The sequence below is a fragment of the Rhinolophus ferrumequinum genome, chromosome 24 (assembly GCF_004115265.2).
Source record: "Rhinolophus ferrumequinum isolate MPI-CBG mRhiFer1 chromosome 24, mRhiFer1_v1.p, whole genome shotgun sequence".
Classification (NCBI taxonomy): domain Eukaryota; kingdom Metazoa; phylum Chordata; class Mammalia; order Chiroptera; family Rhinolophidae; genus Rhinolophus; species Rhinolophus ferrumequinum.
The window spans coordinates 23283501-23296217 of NC_046307.1; the positions used below are offsets into that span (position 1 = coordinate 23283501).

A 12717-nucleotide genomic window follows, 5' to 3' on the forward strand; every position below is an offset into this window, starting at 1 on the left:
GCCATTTACCCATATCTGTAATGAATATAGGTTACTTTCATAGCGGGTGCATGTTTATTGGTTTTTTTCAAATAGTCACTTTTGTAGTGTGACAGTCTGTTCCTTAGATTTCATTTTGAGACTGCATGATACTCTTCTAGACACTTTGAATGTTGGTCTACATAAATATGTTTCTGAGAAGTTTTTCTATTGGTTAACTAGGTGTTTGATTTATCACTTTGTGTTCTATTCCTCTTCCCCGGACCGCACACCCACGGGTATAAATTAAGAGACAAGATATCACCCTATTTGCTGTTGGTTGAAACTGGTATAAATTTAAAACATAAAAATTAATTCCTGTTTTTCTCAGACGATGTGAGTTGATACAATAGAGACCCCCAAAGATTGATCTATACTATCTAATTTAAATTACTATGAGATTTGTAATTGCTTTCCAAATTGAAATGCTCGAAACATATACTTTTTGCTATATTTCGCTTTTTATTTTATTTTAAAAACATTTATTCTTTTGGAACAAGACATCTTGCTTTTTATATTGAGGCTGTCCCAGATATTTTCTTATTAGTCATTCTATCTTTGGAATAAATGTAGGTCTGTATGATTTTTTAATTGAACCAGAATTGAGTATTTAGGGATGAAATATGTGAATGTTGTCTGGTTTGCATTCATTGTATGAGAAATCAGAAATGATTTTATTGGTTGACTGTTAGCAGAGAAGGACAAGCAAGAGACTATCCATCCTTTTCAGCCACCCAAGCAAAATATAGGGAAAGACTAGAACCTATCCCAGAATAGACCTTCTCAAGGGAACAGACTAGTGCTTCTCCCAGACTGGACCTTCTCGAGCCACCTGCAGTTCTTAGCTTAGCATCCTAGATATCTGTGTAGAAAAAATGCTCTGGCGCTGTGGAATTAAAGTCCTTTCCATGACTTTCTGATTTAATCTTGGGTGGTACTCCTTCTGAAGATTTATTGCCGGGTGGTTCTGGGTAGTTGTTGGGCAGGTAGACACCTTGATTTTTCTAGCCCCAGAGAGCTGATGGCAACCAAGAATCTGGCTTCTCCTTGTAGCCTTTATTTGGCAGACCTTCAGTCCTCTCCTAGTCCAGCCTGTAGAAACAGCCACTCAGCAGGTAATCTGGTGGCCGGGACTGTGTACAGTTCACTCCTGCCCCAGAGCTACTGCAAAGGAAGGAAGGTTATATCTTACTTTTCCAGCAAATTGCCTTAATGTGTGCAGATAAGATGCTTGGACTCTAGATTTTACTCCTGTCTTCTGTCAGCCCCTCTTGATGCTTCGATTCAGATATGTACGTTTCTTCTGTGGAGATGGATTCCATCTGCAGGTGTTTATTTATAATGTGAACTCTCAGGGCCCCAATTCTTGGATCCAGAGGGCATTGGGAGAAATGAGGGGGATAGTTCACATAATTGGCTTTGTTTCAAAGTGGTTCCTCTGGAAAAACTAGGTGCGTCCAGGTGAAATGTTTTGTCACTGTCTAGATACAGCTTTTCCCTGCCTGAGGAGCTGGGGCAGTGATGCTGGACCTGCTGCCTCTCACTGCCCCATTTCCTTGTCAAGCCCGGTTTTAGCCTCTAGGAGCATATGTCTTGCTTCCTGCCAGGTTTCTTTCCGCTGCACCCTGCAGGAGCCACCAGTCTCTGATTCACAGACCTCATGTTGTCCTTAGATGCCTCTTGGTTTTTGCTTCACTTTTCCTGGCTCTGTCTGCTCCCTTTTTTCTGGCTCCCTTCTACAGCATGATGCTCAAAGGATTCGAGCTGCTTTTGAACTTCAAGTGCATTCAATTGTTTTTCCCTTTTCCTGTGATCTCTTGTGACTTAGCATTGCACTGCCATCCTATTGAAAGATGCAGCCCCCTTCATTTCTGAGCACTCTGGCTTCTCTCACGTTCCCTGGAGACTTTGAAGTAATTGTGGGATTCAGGAGAGGCATTTCACTGTAACACCACCTTAAACGTATTTGTGTGAGTTCACTTGGTTTTTCTCTCTTTGTGCTTTCCCATCTTTTGGCCCGAGGTTAATTGGTACACGATTTTAGAGCTTTGGTATAACTGATTGTTTTCAGTTATACCTATAAATTTTAATGGCAGCTTGTTTTGTTGCTATTTATGGTGTTTTCTTGTCTTTTTCCCAACCTGTCTCCTCTTCCTCACCCTCCATCCCCAAGGGGAGCAAGGCAGTTGCAACCAGCCTCATTTTTTTTTTCCACTTGGAATTCAGCGTCCTCCTCACTTTTCCCTGTCCCCCAGTGATTGCTCTATCTGCTCTTTGATGCTTAATTTCAGACTGCTGAGGAGGCGTGGCAGGGAAAACACGCATGTCAGACAGGGGTGCTCATTTTGTTATGATTTCATACAGGACAGTATTTACTTCCAGCCCAGATGCTTATAAACGCTGATCACCTTGCGCCCAGGGCTTGTGTAGAAGGAGAGGCTGGCTCTACTTGGGGAGCCTAGAGGTGCAGAAAGAATAGTTCTGTGGATTTCATGAGGCACTAACCTGTCCTTCGCTGGTTGGTACTAATTCTCTGTGGCATTTACCACGTGAAACCTTTCGCTTCAATTAGGTCTGAGAGTTTCAGAAACCTGTTGTTGACCATGTAATAACATAGAAGCACATCAGCTAAGAACCGTTTAGACTGGAGTGCATCGCTGTAAGTCATTCCCTTTAGAGCATGCAGCTTCCAGGGCCAAACACACTGGCTTCTCAGCACCTTGTGGGCTTTCACGCTTCGCGGTCTTGCGGAGACAAGAAGGGCAGCAGCATAAATTAGCTGCGCCAGTGCCCCGCCCTCACCCCACCTCGAATCACCACGAGGCCTCGGTTTCCTCACCTCTTAGATATGAAGGGTATCTGATCGCTAAGGTTTCTCTCAAGTATAAAATTCTGTGATTCTGTACAAGTGCTTTGAGCCTGATTTTAAATTTTGACTAAAATATTGCTCGGAAAAAGAAAGTTAACGTAAACACATTTGAAGAATGTCTCGATCTGGGGTTATTGAAGATGAAATTCCCAATATCCCACTGACTTAACAAAATAATTTCTTTTGCGTTTTATCTTCTGTGTTAATCCTTATGGGTGCATGTAAGAAATAGTTGAAATCATAATATACACATAACTTTGTCTTTCGTATTTTAATGTGGTATCATGAATATACATATCCTTCATCAATAAGTTCATGACTGCATGATATTTCATTATTTAGGTAGATCATATGAATGAAAATACTCCTTTAGTGTTGGACATGTAGGCTGTTTCCCTTACTTTTGTATTTTCTTTTATTTATACCCCCACTAAATGAAATTATATATCGTAAGGCTATAATTAATTTTAAAGCTAGATTTCTAGACATTCAAAAATACCATGGGTAGGCTTCCCCGGCATCGATCATAATAAAATAGCAGAAAGAAGTTCCCAACACAGGAGCTGTAAGTGTTCAGTTGGTATATGGTTTTAGATCGTATTTCTGTAAGTGTGTGTGTTCTCTTAAGTGCTTTCTCCTCTGTTTTGTGTGCATTAGTCAGCTTTCTGTTGCTGGTCTAAAACCACAGACTCCAGAATCCCAATTAGTTCCTTCTCTGAACATGGCCGTTTGCCTCATGTTGCTTCAGCCGTTGAAAGATCGTATTTGTCGTCCCCTGGCCCAGAGGGAAGGTGTTTTGTAATATCATTGGAGCCCTGTTGACTAATCATGTGGTCCGGTGGAGTTGTTGTCAGTCCCGCCTTTCTGTACATGCACAGCTCAGCCTCTGCAGAGGGCTGTGGAACGGCCAGTTGGGAGTGTGCTGTCTTCCTCTTTGTGTGGGGTGTTCTTTTGTGGGGGGGTGTGCAGAGAGGATCGTCCTAGTTGTCTGATTCCTGAGACCCCTACCTTCTTGAGTTTCTCTTTCTAGAGGGCTTTAACTTGTAGAGTAAAGACACTTAAAGGTTTTAGTAGCTCCCATATCTTTCCTAAGTACCTTATTCCTGCCTCTGGAATTAGTTAAAACTAATTTGCCACATTTTGCATGGTGGCAAACAGATATCCCCAATGTTGAGCCCTTGGGGCTCTTTATGCTAATTTGGTTTGGGTCCCCTGCTCTTTCTCATCCCCCACCATATTCGTGGGAGGCTCACTCTTCTTGCCTTCTCCCCTCATTATGTTTCTCCAATGTCAGGCTTTATTTAGGGTTCAGTTGTGGGGTGTGGTCCATCTAGGACAGGAAGATTTACAGCCCTCTGGTCCTGGCTTTAAGAGAAAAGTTCTGTTCCCTTTAAAAATCTCTATTAAGGATATTTTTGTTAAGCATGCTTATCTTTTGTATCCTTTGTTGTAAAAATGAGAACAAGTTTTTAGATTGCTTTTAAAATATCATGATGAAGTGGAACATTTCTCTTTGATCTGAGGAAAGATTCTGACTGCACAAGCTTCTGTTTCTGTTTCCACTTAATTCTTATCACAGAGTACATGAAGCACATCGGACTTCACTTAACTCATATCATGAATGCACATCTGTCCTCCAGGTTAGTATGAGAGATGGAGAGGGGATGACAGACTCGGGGCTGGGAGGGGCCAGGCAGGTCATCTGACTTGTCTCCTCCTGGGGCTCATTGTCTCTGATAAGGGCCCCTTCTCTTGAGCTGGCTGGAGCATCTGTGGGGACCAGGGGCTGGCACCAGAGGAGTAACTCACACTCCCTTTAAAGGTACAAAACCAGGTGGACTATAAGCTATGTTTTTGGCACAACCACGTGTTGGAAGGGAGGAGTCCCATCGCCCTGCTGTGTCACTCCTGAGCAGCACGCCGTGCTTCCCAGTTGACAATGAGTTGAGGGACATATCCCAGAACACATTCCTAAGTGGCTAAATCTGCCTTGTACAGTCCCTTGAAATTTCAGAACTGGGTGAGCCTTCAGGAGTCATCCAGTATTCATACAATCACCTTATTTCATGGGTAAACACACGGAGGCTCAGAATGGTGAGCTGATTTTCCCTGCGTCACCAGCCTGCTACTGAGCAGGAGCTGGGAATTATATTAGCTAATATTTATGAAGCACTTATTCTGTGCTTCGTCCTCCAAGTTCTTTACATGAATGATCTCATTTGACCTCCCCTGTTTAGCAGTAGGGAAATGAGTCTTAAAGAGGTTAAGCGACTGGCTGGTTAGTGGTAGACCTGGGATTGGAGCCCAGGTTCTGAGTCCGGAGCCTATACTGCCAACCACATTCCTGGACCAGCCTCTCCCTGGGCGCAGGTCTAACTGCTGCATCACGGCTGTTTCCACGCCACTACTCACCCAAATTGGAACTTCTGAAGCCATCCCTATGGGGTTGACATCGGGCAGATGGAGACCCAGACCCCGGAGAGAGTTAAGTGTCTTATTCCAGGTCACGCAGGAGATCAACGCTTATTGAGCATTAGGTTATCCTTGATGAGAACCATTTGTTCATCAACCTACAAACACCTTACCTCCAGCTTCGCTCTAATTCAACCCTGAAGGTTTGAGGAATGTCGCAGACTCTCTATTTGGAAATAGCCAAGGGCCGAAATAGGCTATTTTTAACTTCCAGAGAACCTTAGAAGCCTACACTTTGGTAGACTTTCTGAAGGTGTTAATGGGTGTTGGTCACTAGAGGAAGGAAAGGACAGGATTGTCCCAGGGCAATGAAACGACAGTAAGGGCGCTGGTAGGGGCAAATCGGAGACTTGGTACTGAGACTCGGTACTCCTGTCTGCCCTTTCATCATCAGGCTGCGGAACTCTCCTCTAATTTCCTCTGCAAAGCGGAGAGAGGTCAGGGCTGACTGTTGACTGGCTTGTCTGCCAAACCATCGTGGTGCCTACCTGGGAAAGCTAACCTGACAGATAGCTGACTTCTCAGTGCTTCATAGAGAGGATCTTCCTGCTGCTAAGCCAGACCCCCGTCTGTATTTTCTTACTCATTAGTCAGTGATGTGACTGTATCAAGGGCTTGAGGTCCCCGATCCTAGTCCCCACTCTGTCACTTTCTCTCATGTAACCTCTCTGGGCCTCTGTCCACAAGGCCAGGAATAGTGGTGCAGAGTTAGATACCCGGGAGCCGAGGCACATTTGGTTCAGTGAGTAGATGCTTTGCCCTGCTGTCTACTAGACACGCCCTTCTGCTATGATGCAAGTGTCCCAGGTCTGTGCCCAGGTCCAGCACAGCGGGTGCTGAGTCCTTGAAATGTGGCAGTGTGAAGGAGGAACTGACTTCATTTAAATTTAAAATAGCTAGTGACGCTGGGTATTGGACAGCACCGCTCAGAGTAAGTGTGAGATAGGAGTCGGGAGAATAAGTGTGAGATAGGAGTCAGGAATCTATCTGTTCCTCCCCTGGTGAATCTCCGTTCCCACAGGCCTCTCCCCTTACTGCAGGGAGTGGTATTCCAGTTTCAAAGTAAGTGTTTCTCATAAAACCTGGCGTCTAAATGCAACCCAGTCTTTTCATCTCAGCCAAAGAGGCAGCGATCGATCGATTCAGATTGTCCATCTGAAGGATAAAATCAGCCTCATTGGACTGAGATGTTTCGGCAATCTCACCAGTGTGATGCCTTCCTCACAGCAGTGTGACTACAGTTTTGCTTTATGAAATTTGGACTGAACCCCTGTGGCAAAGGTAACTCCCTCACAGGGCTCAGGGAGATAATAGATGTGCTCTGGGTCACTGTCTCAGTGCTGAGGACCTCCAGTTGGAGGCTGGCAGCGGGGAAGACAATCCATCAAAATATGTTAGATTACCAGTAAGCTAATGATGCCCTTCTCATAAGCAACAAAATATACATGTGCGATGATAATATTGACTGTATTGCATGCCTGTTGTACACCTGGCCTTTTGTTATGTGCCTGTGTATCCTCTTGATCATCGTGACATCTGTGACATAGGAGCTGTTAGCATCCCCATTTTGCCAACAAGAAAGCTGGGGAATAGAAAGGAGCCATAACTTCGTCACTTGGGCAAACCCAGGAGTCAAACCCAAGCGCCTAATTCCAGAACCCGTAATCCTCCGTAAACCTGGGAAGCACTGCCCTTCTTCCCCAGTAGAAAGCCGAGTTGGATGGGAATAGTGGGAGCAGCGGGAACTGGATCGGTACGGTCAGGGAGGCTTCGTGCCCGTGGTTTTAAGCAGCACTGTCTGACCTGCTGGCAGTGCTGCAGTCGTTGGTACGGTATGGAAGCCAGCGGCGTTTTCTAATGCAGCCCCCATTCATCTTTGTCAGCTTCACCTTCCCCATGTAAACCCGTGGCTAAGTGTCAGGGGTTGGAGCCATTCACTAGCTTGTCCCGGCAGAGCGGCGTCGTTGTGTGGAGCCTTGCTCCTGAGGTCAGCCTGTGCACGGAACTACTTCTGCTTTACCTGTGTGAACATGCCCTGTGAAATGGGGTTCACCATGTCATCATCCCAGAAGCAGGAGGATTTGGTTTCCCCTATGTGTTTCTTGTCAGTCAAGTAAAGCTGTTCGTGTTGGAGGTGGCCTCTGTGGTGAGAAAGGGAACGGTCTCTCAGAACATGGCCCACCTCCTTTTCTGCTCCACTCTCTCTCCTTTGGTAGGGACCAGATTGCCCTGGAATAGAATTTTGTTCTTATTCCTCAGGAAGGTGGACGTCATGTACTGTGGTAGGAAAAGCTCAAAGCGAAGTGACTGGAGCCAGGAGATCTGGGTTCCACTCCCGGTTCTGCCCAACGCGCAGCGAGAGCCAGCTTCCTCTCCCTCTCTAAGCAGCTCTTTTCTCACCTATGGGCTGAAAGATTGGGCTGGAAATGTCTAAGTCTCCTGAGAGCTCTGCCTTCCCGGAGAGGGACACTTGCTAAATTTGCGGAAGTGAGCAGGTCCCTTCCAGTTCTGGGCAGCCTTGAACACCCATGTCCTCTCTCCCACAGGCGTCTTGGCCATCCTCATCCCCCGCCTGGACCTGGTCATCTCCCTAGTGGGCTCCGTGAGCAGCAGTGCCCTGGCCCTCATCATCCCGCCCCTCCTGGAGATCACCACCTACTACTCGGAGGGCATGAACCCGCTCACCATCGCCAAGGACGCCCTGATCAGCACCCTGGGCTTCGTGGGCTTTGTGGTGGGGACGTATCAGGCTCTCTCGGAGCTGATCCAGCCAAGCAATGCTCCCATTTTCATCAACTCCACCAGTGACCTTGCATAGCCGTCTGGGTGCCATCCTGCACCTACCTCCCCACCCCTGTGTGTTCCCTAGCACCTGGCCCCAGAGCCTCAGGAAGGGTCAGGCTCTGGGGGAAAACAAGGTTGCCATCTGGGAACCCCTCTACCTGGCACTTAGGTACCCTGAGCCAGGTAGGACTGAGGGCAGTGGGGACAGTGGGTGCAGATACGCAGGAGGTACTTTTAGTGGCAGTACTGTCATTGTTCATTTGTACTTATTTTAAGCCAGAACTTTTTAACTCTTTTCCCTCATCATGCCTCTTTTATCATCTGCCTTCTTACTTCTGACCCACCTCCCCAAAATTATTCCTGTTGCACAGCTCACTTTATTTAAAAATTTTAGCATCTTCCCCATCATGTTTTCTCCTTTCCTGATCCAGGCCTAGATTAAATAAGTGGGACATCTCCCTCTTTATAAAGCCAGACCTATCTCTTTCTCATGTCGCTCCCAAATATTTTACCTCAATATTCTACCTATTTAAGTCTCCAGCAGGTGTCTGGATCTACCTACTAGTTTAAAACCAGCCCCCAAAGCTGGAGTTTTTAATCTTGATTCTCTCTGGCTTGCTGTGACCCTCGGCAATACCTCTCCTTTCCGAATTCCTCGTGTGGGTCACAATACTGTATTGTTAGTTGCTTTAGCTCCTGAAAGATATCGTGTTGCCTCAATTGAAAATATTTATATTTAATTTAAAATTAGCTTTTGTTTTTAGACTTATCTCTAGATCTGGGGTTCTTGTGAATTGTTCCTTCCTTAGTAAACTTGTATTTTGCTTCTCCTGCTGAAAAGAAACTTGCTCCAGAAAATGTCTGCTTAGGTCCTCAGCTCTCCTGGCTGAGTACGCCAAAGGTTTTAATCAGGATCATGTAAGTGTGTCGCTCTGCGGGGAGGCATGGACTTTGCCTCCCGTCGACCAGCCTGATTTCATATTGAGAAGATATGAAGGACTCAGGAAGTATTTGCCAGTGCACTAGGTTGAGGGAAAGGAGAGCCGAGTGGGGTATGTTTGTGCCCACGGGAGGCTTATCAGATGGTTGCTGTGTGCATTCAGGCCTGCGTGCCAGCCTCAGCCCCTGACATGCAAACAGCACGTTCAGTTGCCTCATGCCAGGAAGACACCCACGCTGTTGCCAGAGGTGCGACAATGAGGTCAGTGTGCACAAGTGAGAAATGAAGAGAATTTGTAGCAGCTGGTCTGACACTAAGTATGGTGCTTGGTTGTTTACAATCAACGGGGGATGGGGCAGAAACAGGGCCCTGTCCCCGCTCCTCCACGACCTCCAGGACTCTAAAGGAACCACTTGGTTGGGATTTCGGTCCCTTGTGTTTTAAACACTAATCGTGATCCCTACCGCCACCCCACCCCCTGTCTCCCTGAGGGTCAGAAATAGCTTCAGGGTCGGCTCACCTCATGGTCAGCCTTCAGATTTGGGAACAAACTGCAGAGAAGGCGGAGGAAGGTACATCGCCTTGCTTTTGGCTTCCCCTTCTGCCCTCTCGGTGTGAGGAGTATTTCGGACCGGCATTCATTAACTCTCCATCTCTCGAGCTCTGTGTGTGTGTGTTCATACATATGTGGTAGGGTCCTGCTGGCCCCCACTCCTTCACTAGGCTCTTGCTTACCTGGAGCTCAGGTTCATCCCACAAGTTGGGAGAGCAGCACAGTTTTATCAGGGGTTTTGCTCTTGTGTCACCACAGCTCATAAGGGCTGTGACCCACCTCCGCAGCCCCAGCTTTGTCTTCGTTTTCTGTTCCAAAGCCAAACTCGCTGCAGGGACTCCTAAGCTACCTAACCATTGATTAACTTAGGAAGAGTAATCAGTGGTGACTTGGTCTCCCTTAGGGGAATGACTCGCTTTCTGCTCTTTGGTGGTCACTGAGAGGTGCTTATATGACCAAGATTCTAGCTGGAGGTGGCATCGGCCCTGCCCTCTGACGCCTCAGCCTTAAAGTTACCAAAGTGGGTTGAGGAACTATTATCTCTTGTTTGCAAGCCTGGGCTCCGGCAGCCTTTGCACAGCGGTCCTGAGAGTTGTGTGCAGTGGGAAGGTGCGTGCCGATAGGAGGGGGTCAGACATGTGTCCTGCCTGCAGCTTCTGTGGTGGAGGCTTCTGCGCACGCAGGGAGCTGCTAGAGGCAGTACTGTCTGGTGGGCGGTGACATGGGGGCGGTGATGCCGGGACAGCGCAATACTGAGGTCCTCTGGCCCCGGGTCTTAGCAAATACAGGCTATTGCTTCGGGGTCCCTGGTCCAGAGAATGGGGTGTACAGGAGAGACGGCTCTGGCTCTGGGGCTTGTGGCAGCTAATTTGACATGACCTTCAGCCTGTTTGATCTCGTTCCTGTGTGCCTGCCTGCACTTTGAAAGGCTGATCGCATGGCTGCTTCAGGAGACCCAGGCCAGGCGGACCCAGGCAGTGGACCTTCCTGGTTGTGCAGTTGCACCGCAATTAGGTGTAGAATGAAGGGTTAGCCAGAGGCGGGAGAGGGAGGAAGCCCTGCCTTCTCCTCCAGAAGCAGCCCTCTGGGCCAGCTCAGGGAAACTCCCTCTTCTGCTGCCCTGCAGTCGGGGCGCCCTCCCTGGTTTCTTCCCATCACTGGTCAGGAGCCGGCTGCCCTGCCTCTCCGTGTGCACTGCTCCGCTCCCTGGTGAAAAAGCCACAGCATAAGTAGGAGTGTGATCAGGAGCAAAGGCTTTCTAGAATGTGAGCCTGCATCTGCCAAAGCAAAGGCAAACCATGGTTTTCTGGCCCAGGACTGTTAGGCTCTGTGTCCCTCCTCCAGGCCCCCCACTGCAGCCCCAGATTTCCATTAGCTCCGAAGTAGCTGCTCAGAGCCCCATGTTGTCTCCTGCAAGCGCTGCTGTTGGGAGCAGGTACACTCCATCGGCAGTGTACCTCCCCTGAAATGCAGGTGCTTTCCTGGAAGAGCATTACCTGGCGTCTTCTATTCAGTTTGCCTAGAAGTTGTCAGCTTTCACAAGTGGTATTATTTATATTGTGCTGCTGTCCAGCTGCTAGGAGTCCTTCATCTGCACAAACCCTGGCCGGTACATGTGAATGTGGGACAGGTCTTAGCTTAGAACCTGCAGCTTGTGCCCTCCCTTTCTATCATTCACCTCCCCAGCCGGATTCATTGGCTGGTGCTCTCTACTCACTCTCTACCCCCATGAAAGGTACAATTTGCCATTTCAGCAGTTGTCGTAAAGTGATGGTCCCAAATGTGTGTTAGAAAAATCTTCCCCACCTCCCTGTTCTCCTGTTACTTTTCTTTCCTCCAGTTTCTCCCTTCGGAGATTGTAGAATATCACCTCTGTTTAACACTACATGTTTGCCTTATGGTTTTTGGAAGTGCACAAATCTCAGTTTATGTCTGTTTACAGCTTTCTCTATTCACACCTCACAGCAAGGGGGTCTGCATCAGTGCAGCGGTCTGTATTGTAGCTGAGCAAGGGTTACAGTGGGAGCTGCTTCTCCCAGTGGAGACACAAAGGACATGTGCCACAACTTAGTGATTCGGGAGTCGGCTCCAAGGCTGCCTGAGGATTAAATTTTCCAAAGTACGTTGCACATCTCCAAGACCCTTAGGGGAAAAGGAGACGGTGTGGTTTGTCTTTGAAATTATGGTTGGTACTTTTAGGCAGTTAATCCTGCTGGTTGCAAGGCTATTTGCTCTGGCAGCATCAGCCTGTTGCGTTTCTCCTCTGTCCTTTGTGTCACTGGGTCATTCCCTGGCCAGGGGACATACACGGTGCTGACAACATGTTACCAGAGTGGGGAGGGGAGTGGGAAATGAGGGTGAAGGGTGCCTGTCATAAGCCGTGTTCTTTTGTTTAAATCCAGGTGACGCTGGGGAAGCTATTTTGTTGTAGTGAAGGATAAAATTATGTGACTCTCTTGTAAAATGTGTCAGCGGATGTGTGAATAAGAGGAATATGAAAAACTACCGTCCCGCAGGTCTTGATGCCCAGACAGTACTGTGTACATGTGTGTGCCTGTATGAATGTATATTCCCACATGGCATGTGTAGGGACGTGGATCATGCCGGAGCTCACGGAACATCTTTTTTTGGGTTCTGCACACAGATCATGTGTTAAACTTTTCCTTTTCAATAAATGAATTTTATTTTTTATTTTTGAAGGTTGTGGTCTGTGTCTTTGTTTTCACTTTTTTTTTTTTTTTAACATCACTCACTCAGATCCCTTTTCTTGCTCTTAGATTCAAAATGTTTCTAGTTTATGGGGAGTAGTATGAACATAGAACCATCTATGGAATTGAGAGTTCCCGAGAAAGGGGGCAGGTAGTGATTTTTCTGTTAGACAGTCTTGCCCTTCCTGTCTCTCCTGCTTCTCTTGAAAACTTGAGTGGGAATTCTCAACTCTCTCTGTGCATATCACATGACCCCATGTGGTGACTGGTTTTATGTGTCAACGTGGCTGGGCAACAGTATTGAATAACCTAGTATTCAATCAAGTACTAACCTCAGTGTCGCTGGGGAGGTATTTTGTAGATGTGGTGCAAG

The 12717-nt window shown here is 47.2% G+C and overlaps 1 protein-coding gene across 6 annotated transcripts in view; it reads left to right on the top strand.

Moving 5' to 3' along the window:
- The window catches only part of SLC36A1 (solute carrier family 36 member 1), a 43003-nt gene extending 30668 nt beyond the window's left edge, over positions 1–12335 (top strand). For all 6 annotated transcript variants that reach the window (XM_033095891.1, XM_033095893.1, XM_033095895.1 and 3 more), the window contains one exon: positions 7906–12335. In XM_033095891.1, the coding sequence (XP_032951782.1) occupies positions 7906–8177 (272 nt within the window). In that variant the 3' untranslated portion in view covers positions 8178–12335. The remainder of the gene's footprint in view (positions 1–7905) is intronic.
- Positions 12336–12717: the final 382 nt, after the last annotated feature.